Raw genomic sequence first — 12,447 nt, 5'->3', positions numbered from 1 at the left:
CCCAAATCTACATTTACATCTACATTAAAGTCACCCATGATTATGGATGTATGGCAGTGCCTTTCATTCACACCCTATTTATTTCTTCCAGTACACTGCTTGCAGTGTAATTTTAGTTGGGGATCTGTAAACTACTCCTGCAAGTGAATTCTTACCTTAACTATTTCTTATTGTTACCAAAACTGATTCTACATCTTGCTCCTGAAGCCAAGGTAATCTCTCAAGTCATCCTTAATTAATAAAGCTACCTCAACACCCTTGCCTCGCTTCCTGTATTTTCAAAATGTTAAGTATCCTTCAATATTTAGGTCCAAGCCTTTGTCACCCTGCAGCCATGGCTCTGGAATGGCTATCAGGTCAGAAACACTATCCCAAGGGCTGTTCAAAAGTAGTTAGCCAGGACATGGCATCACTGGGTTTTACATCGAAACCACAGCTGCCTTTGTTTATAAGCACACAACAAAAAAAAAGGAACAATTAAGGCGCGAACAGGGAGAGGGAACTGAAAAATTATACTGCAGAGATAACATAATTACATTACTTTCAATGGTTAAAAGGGATGGGGGTTCAATAAACAGCCTGAATAAAGTGACTGTTGAACAGAAGACCTTCACTGATGTCTGCAGTAGAATATAATGTCAAAAAGAAATGAGACACAAGGAAGATTCACTCAAGCATCTATTTCTTTAATAATAAAGAAATTATCTTTCACAGCCTCAGTGTGACCCAAAGGACTTACAGCCAATTAAATATTTTTGAAGTGCAGTCCCTGTTTCATTGAAGGAAAATATTGCAGCAAATGTACAGACAGCACGGTCCACAAAGCATAGGCCAGAAAATGCAGGAAACATTCAGCAGGTCAGACAGCATCGATAGAGAGAGAAAAACACCTAACATTTCAGGTCGATATCCCTTCATCAGAACTGAGGAAAGAAAGAAATACAGTAGGTTTTGAGCAAGTAAAATGAGAAGGGGATGGGCGGGGAAGAGGGAACAAAAGAGAAGGTGATCAGGGTTGAGGGCAGGAAAGATTAAATTACATGTTTTCATGGAACAAAAGCAAAGTGAGTGGTAATGGGCAAAGTAAAGAAACAAATGGCGTGTTTAGATGAGGTGTGGATTGCTAAAAAGCAGCTATCCAAATCCATAGGGAAGGAAGGAAGTAGAAAAAGCCAAACCAGCAAAAATAAAACATGAAACAAAATGCAGGCAGAGTTTATGATCTAAAATTTTGAACTTCATCTGGAAAATGCCACATTGAAAGATTAAATGCTAGTCCTTGAACTTGCGTTGAGCTTTACTGAAACACAGTGGCAGGTTGAAGATAGAGAGGCCAGAGCGGAAGCAAGGTGGAGAATTGAAATGACGAGTGACAGGAAACTCAATGTCATGGCTGCGGACTAAATAGAGGTGTCTGCAAAGCAGTGATCCAGAGTGCATTTTGTCTCCCAACATAGACAAGACTACATTGTGAACGTTCAGAAAGTCAAATTGAAAGATTTACAATGAAATTGCTGCTTCACCTGGAAGGTATGTTTCGGACCTTGGAAGTGAAGAGAGGAGCTAAACGCACAGATGTTGCATCTCCTGCACTTGAATAGAAAGGTGCCAGAAGAAAGAGACGGGGTGTCGGGGGTAACTGAGGATTGGCTATGTTGAGGAGAGAATGGTCCCTTCAGATTCTTTAAATGTAGGAGAGGCGATGCTGTGTTTGGTGATAGTGGAAATGGGAGAAAATGACTCTCTTAATATGGCGTCTGGTAGGGTTGAAATGTGATCAAGGGAACCTTTCATGGTTTTTGGAGGGAGGGAAGGGATGTTAGCAGAAATGCTTGAAATAGATCAGATATGGTGGAGGGCCCTGTCAACCATGCCAGCTGTTTTGATTTCATATATCCAACATCTGCAGTATTTTGATTTTGTATTTCTTATTGTAGCAATGATAGTTAATAAATAACTGTTATCCAGGACACCAGAGAGATCACCCCGCTCTTCTTCAAATATGTTACAGGACCTTTCATCTCCAACTGAGAGCCGGGGCAATGGTTTAGTCTCATTTGAAAGAAGGCATCTCCAACAATGCAACACTCCATCAGTACAGCACTGAAGCCTCAGCCAAAATTTTGCGCTCAAGACTCTTGAACGGGACTTAAGTCTTTTGAGTAGAGGTGAGAATGCTACATTCATTCCAGACTGATAATATAAATTATATCATGAGAACTCGGCTCTACCAATAAAGAACTTATAACATATCAAGTATTATCAATTCTGTGTTTTTATATTAAAAGCCAACATCTTCTAATCTGATTTGAAAATCTATTACCTGGTCTTTCTACTTTGATGACTTCTGCACCCAGATCTCCCAAGATCATTGTGGCAAAAGGCCCTGCCAACACTCTGTGTTTGGAACAAAGAATAGAAACAAACAGTTACGTTCACATTGTTAAATTCTCACCTGACAGAGTTTCTTTTGTATTACTGAACTTGATTACCTTGTGAGATCTAGGATTTTAACTCCTTCCAATGGTTTTACATGTCCTGAAAACCAACATACAAGTGTTAGAGCTCACTGTCAAAGAGTCACAAATTCAACTTCAAACCATATGGGAGAAGTTACACAGGTGTCATAATTCATGCTTAAAACAGAAGGTTCATATCTACGAATGACAGATGGTCATCTTTGACTGGTCTACAAAATAGTGACTGGAGCAAGATTTCACTATATCGCTGATAACATCACTAAAGGGTGCTGCTTTCCTTAGAGAAAGGTACTGTTATTAAAAGTAGTCATTTTTCTATATCTGGCATCTTCTATCATGTAGATTTGAAAGCATTAGTATTCATGGAAAATTTTATTTGGCATGACTATTGTATACCTTAATGGCGAAGCGATACACCATTTATCCTGAAATAAAGGCAACAGTCACAATGCTCAGGTGCAAGCCTAGATTATGAGCCAGGGAAATTCACATGATGCGATATTTATTAATGGCAGCATTTTGACAGCATTTGTGCAATTGTCCCCTTTCTCCTATCTTACAAATGATGCCTATTTTCCATAGGAAAAAACCCAACTAATACTTACAGCAAGATAAATTCATACATTTCAAATTCTCTAAGGTTGGAAAGGAGTTTTCTGAGTGGATTAGGATTTCAAAGGATAAAGCTCTCCAATGTAGAAATTAAGATTTTCTCTCGTGTAATTGATACTTCATATCTCAGGAGCCTGAAACAGTCATACTCCCAGAGGAAGAATATGGCCCTTTAGACTTGGACATTATCTCACAATTTGACAATGATCTGCTGAATTGCTAACTTACCTGCTGGCAAATCCAATTAATCTTCTGTTGGGCAGTGAACTTTGTTCTAAACCACAAAGCCAGTTGATGAATAACTGTAGTGGAGCCACCTTTACTTGGTCTTACGTTTATGTCACATTAAATATTATAAGCATACACCTCCATAGTTTCATAGCAACTTTAATGATATGTCCCATTGTTGGCTTTTAGGATTGGCCAAACAGGTTTTATTCCCACTAGGCTGCAAAAGCATTACATACATGTACTCTGTCTGCTTTCAAGCCTCCCATCTTAACACATAACGATCTAAACTTCCTCTAGCTTTATTCTATCTGCTACTTATCCATCCCCACACTTAATCTGCCAAAACAATGGAAACTGGGGAGATAATAATTCCCTTAATCCAATGAAACTCAGGTAGTTTGAGAGCTTTGGGCATGGTTTCAAGACAAACGTATACTGTCAGCAAATGTAGCACGGTTGACTGGTTGGTTAGCCTGAGATTGAACTTTTGTCAATAAAGTCTTACAGCTCTTGGTAAAACGTGCATACATGCAAAAAATGTTAAATTTTAAATGTTGAACAAATTTGAAAAGAGATTTCTGAATTTTATTTCAATCCTGTTCAAGAAAATGTTTAATCCCACCCTGGCGTAGATGTATTTTCCCTGTTATAAAGCTCAAGATTGGTTGCAGTGTCACACGCTCGCTGAATACACTGCAACAACTTCGTTAGCAACCACCTAGCCTGTGACCTCTATCTCATTGAAGGACCAGGTCAGTCAGTTCATCAGTACATCATCACACACCTTCCCACTTGGGCATGTATCCCCATTCCATCATCATGGCTGGATCAGAATCCTGGAATGCACCATCCAGCAGCACTGTGGCAGTACCTTCCCCACAAAGACTGCAGCAATTCAAGATGGCTCATTGTCTTTTCAAGGACAACCAGGGATGTGCAAAATATAGGAACATAGGAATAGGAGTAGACTATTTAGATTATTCAGGCCATTGAGCCAGTCTCGTCATTCAGCATGAACAAGGCTGATTGCACACTTCAATTATTTTACACACACTATCCTCATAATCCTTTCATTATTGTTAATCAGGAATCAATCTCTACCTTAAACATATTCAACGACTCAGCTTCCATTGCCTTCTAGGTAAAAAATCCCAAAGATTCATAATCCTCAATGTAAAGAAAATTCTCCTCATTTTGGTCTTAAATGGAATCCCCCTTATTGTGCAGTTGTGCCCCCTGGTTCTAGGCTCTCAACCAAAGGAAACATCTTACTTGCATCTAGCCTGTCTATTCCTTTAATTGCTTTGTAGGTTTCAATGAGATCACCACTCATTTTTCGCAGCTCTAGAGAATACTGACCCAGTTATCCAACCTCTCTTCACTGACAGTCCCGCCATCCTGCAATCAGGTCTAGTGAATCTTCATTGCATCCCTCTATGGCAATAATATCCTTTCTGAGATAGAGGACCAAAACTGCACTCAATACTCCAAGTGCCGTCTAACCAAGCTTCTATACATTGAAAGCTAAACTTCACTACTCCTGTAGTACACAAAACCTTTTGCAGTAAAGGCTAATATTCCATTAGCCTTTCTAATAGCTTGCTACGCCTGCATGTTAGCCTTCACTGACTTACGGACAAGAACACTTGGGTCCCTCTGTACATCTACACTTCCTAATTTTTTACCATTTAGGAAATACTTTGCATGTCTGTCCCTTCTACCAAAATGGATTGCCTCACATTGTTCCACGTTATATTCCATCTGTCGTGTTCCTGCCCACTCACTAAGTTTGTCCAAATCCTCCTGTAGCCACTTCACATCATTTTCATAACACACATTCCCGCTTAGTTCTGAATCAGCCGTGAACTTGGAAATATTACATTTGGTTCCTGCATCCAAATCATTGATATATATTGTGAACTGCTGGGGCCTAAGTTCTGAACCTTGAAATACCCCACTAGCTACAGCCTGCCAACTCAAGAATGACCCATTTATTCCTACTCTCTGTTTTTTGCCTGTTCGCCAATCCCTAATCCATGCCAGTATATTACCTCCTCTCCTATGTGCTTTTATTTTGCTAATCAACATCCCATGGAGACTTTATCAAACACCTTCTGAAAATTGAAATATACCACATCCATTGACTCTCCTTTATAAATTTTGTTTCAAAAAAAAACTCCAACAAATTTGCTAAACATGATTTCCGTTTCATAAATCAATGCTGACTGCTCAATCAGATCAAGCATCCATTTGTCATGTCCTTTATAAACAGATTCTAGCATTTACCCTACTACTGATGTAAGGCAAACAGGTGTATAGTTTCCCATGTTCTCGGACCCTCCCATCTTAAATGATGGGGTAACATTTGCTATCGTCCAATCTGCAGGAACCGGTCCTGAAACTATTTTGAAAGATGATCACCAATGCATTCATTAGCTCCATGTCAACTTCTTTCAACTAATGGTATCAGCTTCTTACAATCTGATCTCCTGACCAGGTAAACCCTTTAGACCACATCACTGAATAAAACAAACCTACTTATTTTCAAACGGCTGTTTCTGGGAACTTGCATAAATTGCCTGCATTGTTTCAAATACAGCAATGAATGTATTTGTAAAAAACTGCTCAGAGATAAACCAATCCTAGGCATAGTGATAAATTAGTTGCAACATTATGAAGTTCAGAGTTAGATTTCCTGAAAATAGCTCTCTCCTCCTGACAGTTCCCCATCCCTCTTTCTCTCACTCTCATCATCCAATATGCCCATTATCCAGCCACCTTCTAACTCTGTTCATTTTAACTGACTGGTTTGCTATGACTGCAGTCTTAATCGGAGTTAAACTCCTTTGGAATAATTTAGGTGGAAGTTATCAGCAAATCTTCCCCAGCTGTCAGGCAGGAAGTGCCATTTGTTTTAATCCGATTCGGAACTAGGTATCCAATGTGAGAGAGAGAAATTATTTTGGTTCGTTTCATGCGCTCCACAACTTTACTGACAAGAAGAGAAGCATGTTTGGGCTGGCCCAATGTGCGTGAAAGTCTCACATATTTGCTGTGTTGTAGGGGGGCGTTGAGTTAACCCAGACCAACCTATTTATTTTTTGACTAATGCCACAATATGTAGCACATCATTAGATACAACATTTAAATTATTTTAAATGCACCCTGAGAAGACTCTTAGAAACAAATGTTTCAGCTTCAAAATGTAAGATAAAGGATTAGTTTTACAAGTCAGCCCACCCCACACCGGGAGCTATCCAGGAATATACAAATACAGACCTTGCTAACTGAATATTTAGTATTCTCCCGCTGTGAATTATGCAGCACCTGGCATGAACTGGTAATATAATATATTGCTAACCCATCTATAGTACTGATCGCAGTGTCACGAGCACCAAAGTTTCATGCCTTCCTCAATAGATCAGTGTAGTGCATCCCAATGAAATAACACAAACTGCAATATACGTTTAGCATGTTAGAGTGCATATTATTGACAGGAAATGTGTCTCTTCAGTGTATATTGTTACTGTGATTTTCACAGCGAATTGCCCCACCATTTCCACTGAATTTGAAGTATCCAATCAAACCAAAGCATTTTTGCCATTTCCTTGCTTTTCAAATGGCACATTCAGCTATATTTTAGAATACCAATTGCAGCTGTAAAATAGTATTACTGCACTAAAATACCAGTTTAAAAGAATTACTGTGAATATATAACAGATTTAACAATTTAGCCTTGTAAATCAAAATATCCAACATATGCCAAATCTTACATCACAGGTCATTCAGGTCCATCATGCCTGAATTGCCGCTTTGAAAGAATTAACCAAGCAACCCCACACTCCACACTTCCAACACAGAAACATAGAATATAGGAGCAGGTGAAGGCCATTTGACACTTCGAGTCTGCTCCGCCATTCATTATAATCATGGCTGATCACCAACTCAATAGCTAATCCTGCTTTCTTCCCATAATCTTTGATCCCATTCGCCCCAAATGCTATATCTGGCCACCTCTTGAATACATTCAATGTTTTGGCATCAATTACTGCCTGTGGTAATGAATTCCACAGGCTCACCACTCTTTGAGTGAAGAAATGTCTCCTCACCTCTGTCCCAAATGGTCTACCCTGAATGTTCAGACTGTGACCCCTGATTCTGGACTCCCCCACCATCAGGAATACCTTCCCTGCATCTTCCCCACCTAGTCCTATTAGAATTCTATAAGTCTTCATGAGATCCCCCCTCATTTAATCCTGTAAATGTTTCCAAGACTATATTTTTGTGAGCTGATATTGATCGAATAATAAAACACCTGTCTCTCTCACATTAGTACTTTCTCTCTAGCATTATCTCTCTCTCCACCATTCTGTCCCTCTCCATCTTCCAGGTTCCCTATTTGTTTCTGCATTTAAAGGTTTCATTTAACATAAGGTGACAAACTGTAATGAAAGAGGCTGTTCATTTTAGTGGTAGAAGATGGATGAAAGATTGGACCCCATTTCCCTTTTGCTAATTTCAGTTTTGCCGCCTCGATGTGGTGAATTATAGAAGGAATTAGCTGTTTGACTGGGGGCTGTTCTTCATCTATTTTAATTTAATTCTTCATCTGACATCTAATACTGCAATAATGCTCATCTTTCTGGTATTTTGATCAATAGTGACTTGGTGGACAATGGCTGCATGCTAAGTTCTTAAATTTCCATTATTATATGCAACTAGTTAACACAAAATGAGCCAAGATTTCAGCTTCTCATTAGGTCTTTGATTCAAATGGGTCTATTCAAACCATCTAATCCATCTGTTTGGGAGAAAATCTTAGTAGGTTAGAGAAATTTCAACTAATCCGGGATTTAAGTCACTAATAAATACTAGCAATAAGTGAAATGACCCCAGATCAGACTAACAGTTTAACAGGGGAACTGCCTGCATAAAGGCATATAAGATTAAGATTTGAACAAATATTTCTGATTTAAACATATATTTTGGCATGTTAAATGTATTAACTGAATTTTATAATAACTGTGCATTTTGGCTAAAAGCAGACTGTTGTGAGGGGTAATCGGATGAAGCCTTAGCAGACAGAAGCACATTCTTCTGAAACAATGAAACCTTAGAATGTGTATGTCCTTATCAGCGAAAGTTGCTAGCAGTAAGGTTTTCAGGGCCACTTGGGAATGGTTTTTCACACTATCCAGATAAGATATGTCCCTTCTCAGGCACGAGAATGTACATCTGTCTCATTGGGCCAGTGATGTAGCATGAGTTAGAACACAGAACATGGAACAGTACAGGCTCTTTGGCCCTTAATGTTGTGCAAAGCCACGTCCAAGCCCAAGATCAGGCTATCCCACTCCCTATCATTCTGGTGTGCTCCATGTGCCGATCTAATAACTGCTTGAAAGTTCCTAAAGTGTCCAACTCCACTATCACAGCAGACACCCCAACCACACAGTGAAGAATCTACCTCTGACATCCCTCCTATATCTCCCACCATGAACCTTATAGTTATGCCCCCTACATAGTTATGTAGTAATAGCTACATCCACCCAAAGAAATAGTCTCTGCATGTCCACTCTATCTATCCCCCTCATCACCTTATAAACCTCTATTAAGTTGCCTCTCATCCTCCTCCGCTCTAAACAGAGAAGTCCCAGCTCCCTCAACCGTTCCTCATAAGACCTATCCTCCAAACCAGACAGCATCCTGGTAAATCTCCTTTGCACTCTCTCCAATGCTTCCACATCCTTCTTATAGTAAGGTGACCAGAACGGAACACAATATTCCAAACGTGGTCTCACCAACGTCCGGTATAGTAGCAGCATAACCCCACGGCTCTTAAATGCAAACCCCCTATTAATAAACGCTAACATAGTAATAAGCCTTCTTCACGGCTCTATCCACTTGAGTGGCAACATTCACAGATCTGTGGATATGAACCCCAAAATCTCTCTGTTCCTCCACATTCCTCAGAACCCTGCGTTGACCTTGTAATCCATATTCAAGTTTGTCCTACCAAAATGAATCACCTTGCACTTACAAGGGTTAAACTCCATCTGCCACTTTTCAGCCAAGTTCTGCATCCTATCAATGTCTCTTTGCAGCCTGCAAGATCCCTCCACCTCATTCAATACTCCACTAATCTTGGTGTCATCAGCAAATTTACTAACCCACCCTTCAGCCCCCTCTTCCAAGTCATTGATAAAAATCACAAATAGCAGAGGACCTAGCACTGACACCTATGGTACACTGCTGGTAACTGGCCTCCAGTCTGAAGACTTTCCTTCCACCACCACCCTCTCTCTTCTATGAGACATGAGGTAGAGATGCCGGCGTTGGACTGGGTGTAGAACCTTCCACACACCTGACGAAGGAAAACCGTTTCCAAAAGCTTGTAAGGTTACTATCAAATAAACTGGTTGGACTCTAACCTGGTGTTGTGAGACTTCTATGAGACAGCCAGTTACTTACACAATCGGCCAAATTTGCATCTATCCCACACCTCTTTACCTTCATGAGCCCACCATGGGGAACCTTATCAAATGCCTTACTGTTGATGGGGATATTAACTTTGACCTTCGTAGCCGAGCAGAGGAAGAAGCTTCAGAAATAGAGGGAGGGAGCATTCAGATTCTAGGGACCAATGAAATCCCATGATGTCAGGTGGTAGAATGCAACTGGCTAAAGTATGTGACAAGTGTTATTAATGATTGATTTCTATTGAAGATGATTGTTGCGGGATTCTCTGGAGGCTAGGCATCACCAAAATTTCAGCCAATACAAAGACTCAAGAAAGCCAGTGTCCCCAGTTTAAAGTCATTATAAACCAACAACTGATGGGAAAATGAGCATTGGGCAGTCCAATGCCTTACCACAAGAGAAGGCTTTGAGCACTCCAATATAACTCACTCTGACTACCATTACTAATGCTGTACCATTGGCGAACTTAGTTACTTGTGCACAGCAGCATTTGAGCAAGTTTACAATTACTACTAATACTAAAATCTATTTTATGCTAAGATCTATTCAAATGATCTCTTCCATCTGTCTCTCTTTCTCCCCATACCTCCTCCCTTTCTCTCCATCGTTCCTACCCTCTGCTGTGCAGCTTGCTTCTTTTTTTATTAGTTAAACACTGAATTTAGAAATGTGACACACATGAATGTAACGTGTTGTTATTTTAAGTGGTGGAAAATCGGATCCCATTTTCCTCTTGCTACTTCCAGCTGTGTGTCCACATATGTTGTGATCTGTAGAGGAAATTGTCCTGTTTGATTGGCACTTGTTCATATCAGCAGACACTCGTATGAGCACTGTCAGGCTTGAGATGTGTCAATGCTGCAGCAATGCTCATCTTTCTGATATTCTCATCAATGAGTACCCTTCAGATAATATTACTGAAAAGATTTTACTTGAATATCTTCTTGTGGCTCTTTGAGGGAACTGATTATGTGCATTTCCCTGTTGAGGTTGCTACATAATAATGGATCTAGATAGGCCGGGCGAATGGGCCAGGAACTGGCAAACTGAATTTAACGTTGGCAAATGTGAAGTTGTCCACTTTGGTAGGAATAATGGTAGGAAGGACTATTACTTACATGGCGAAAAACTGCAGCATGCTACGGTGCAGAGGGACCTCGGGGTCCTTGTGCATGAGTCGCAAAAACCCAGCCTGCAGGTGCAGCAGGTGGTCAGGAAGGCGAATGGGATGCTAGCCTTCATAGCGAGGGGATTGAATATAAAAGTAGGGAGGTCTTGCTGCAACTGTACAGAGCACTGGTGAGGCCGCAGCTGGAGTACTGTGCGCAGTTTTGGTCGCCGCACTTATGCAAGGATATTTTGGCCTTGGAGGGAGTGCAGAGGAGGTTTACTAGGCTGATACCGGAGTTGAGGGGGTTGAACTACGAGGAGAGGCTGAATAAACTAGGATTGTACTCGTTAGAGTTTAGAAGAATGAGGGGAGATCTCATTGAGACGTATAAAATGATGAATGGGATGTATAGGATAGAGGCGGAGAGGCTCTTCCCGCTCAGGAAGGACAGTAGGACTAGAAGGCACAGCCTCAAGATAAAGGGGGGGCAGTTTAGAACGGAGTTGAGGAGGAACTTCTTCACTCAAAGGGTGGTGAATCTCTGGAATTCTCTGCCTGTTGAAGTGGTGGAGGCTGCCTCGCTAAATATATTTAAGATGTGGGTAGATAGGTTTTTGATAGGCAAGGGGATTAAGGGTTATGGGGGAAGGCGGGAAAGTGGAACTGAGCCATGACAGATCAGCCACGATCTTATTGAATGGCGGGGCAGGCTCGAAGCGCTAGATGGCCTACTCCTGCTCCTATTTCTTCTGTTCTTCTGGTGAGTTTTGTGAAGGTTGTGGTGGTGCAGTATGGGTAGGAAGTGTCTGAGAGGTGGGGTGGATCTATTCAACCCAGGCTATACCCATCTTTCTATCTCTCGCCTACGTTTTTAAGTGAACGTTTGATTGTACAAATGTCAAAAATAAAACAAGATTATTAATTTAAAAGGGGAAAACGAGGTAAAGAGTGAACCCGATTTCCATCTGGATCCTTTCAGTTCTGCCTGTGAGCATTGGTGTGAGCTGCAACAGGATCTGGCCTGTGTGACTAGAACTTTTCCTGTCAGCAAGCCCCTGTGTAGAAATTGAGAGTGGCGTCAGCCTCTTTGGAAGTCCAATACTACAGTAATGTTCTTCTCTCTCCGTGACCGCCTGGGCATCCTAGTCAATATCGATGTATAAATTTAAGCTGAAAGCATATGTCATAGCTAGTTATGAATTATATTGACTCACAAAATGTTTATTTTCTGTGACATAAACCCCATAATTAACCCTTGGGTGGGGCATAGTGTTATTGGGTGAGGCCCAGAAATGAAGGTGAGCACTAAGGCCCTCAAATTTTAAGTCCACCACTGATTCTAGGAAACATAATATTAGGTCCTAGGGCTAACTTTACAAATAATGCCCATTTCCTAAGAATAAATGAAAAACAAAGAACACTATTCTATGGTAGTTAACAGAAAACTGGAAAAACACTTCATATGTGGTAATAATGAATTCAACTAGACATTATCAGATCTGCTTCTAGACCAATGCAATCTCATACAAAGTC

General features: G+C 40.6%; 1 protein-coding gene across 2 annotated transcripts in view; it reads right to left on the bottom strand.

The window, feature by feature from the left end:
- The window catches only part of sugct (succinyl-CoA:glutarate-CoA transferase), a 463,614-nt gene that overhangs the window by 426,279 nt on the left and 24,888 nt on the right, over positions 1–12,447 (bottom strand). For both annotated transcript variants that reach the window (XM_080193630.1, XM_080193629.1), the window contains exons 2-3: positions 2,493–2,538; positions 2,324–2,397 (exon numbers count right to left, since the gene is read on the bottom strand). In XM_080193630.1, the coding sequence (XP_080049756.1) occupies positions 2,324–2,397; positions 2,493–2,538 (120 nt within the window). The remainder of the gene's footprint in view (positions 1–2,323; positions 2,398–2,492; positions 2,539–12,447) is intronic.

The sequence above is a fragment of the Carcharhinus amblyrhynchos genome, chromosome 8 (assembly GCF_965287045.1).
Source record: "Carcharhinus amblyrhynchos chromosome 8, sCarAmb.v2.hapA, whole genome shotgun sequence".
NCBI classification, from domain to species: Eukaryota; Metazoa; Chordata; class Chondrichthyes; order Carcharhiniformes; family Carcharhinidae; genus Carcharhinus; species Carcharhinus amblyrhynchos.
The sequence above is the reverse complement of the archived record's forward strand: the minus strand, read 5'-3'. Positions and strand labels throughout refer to the sequence as shown.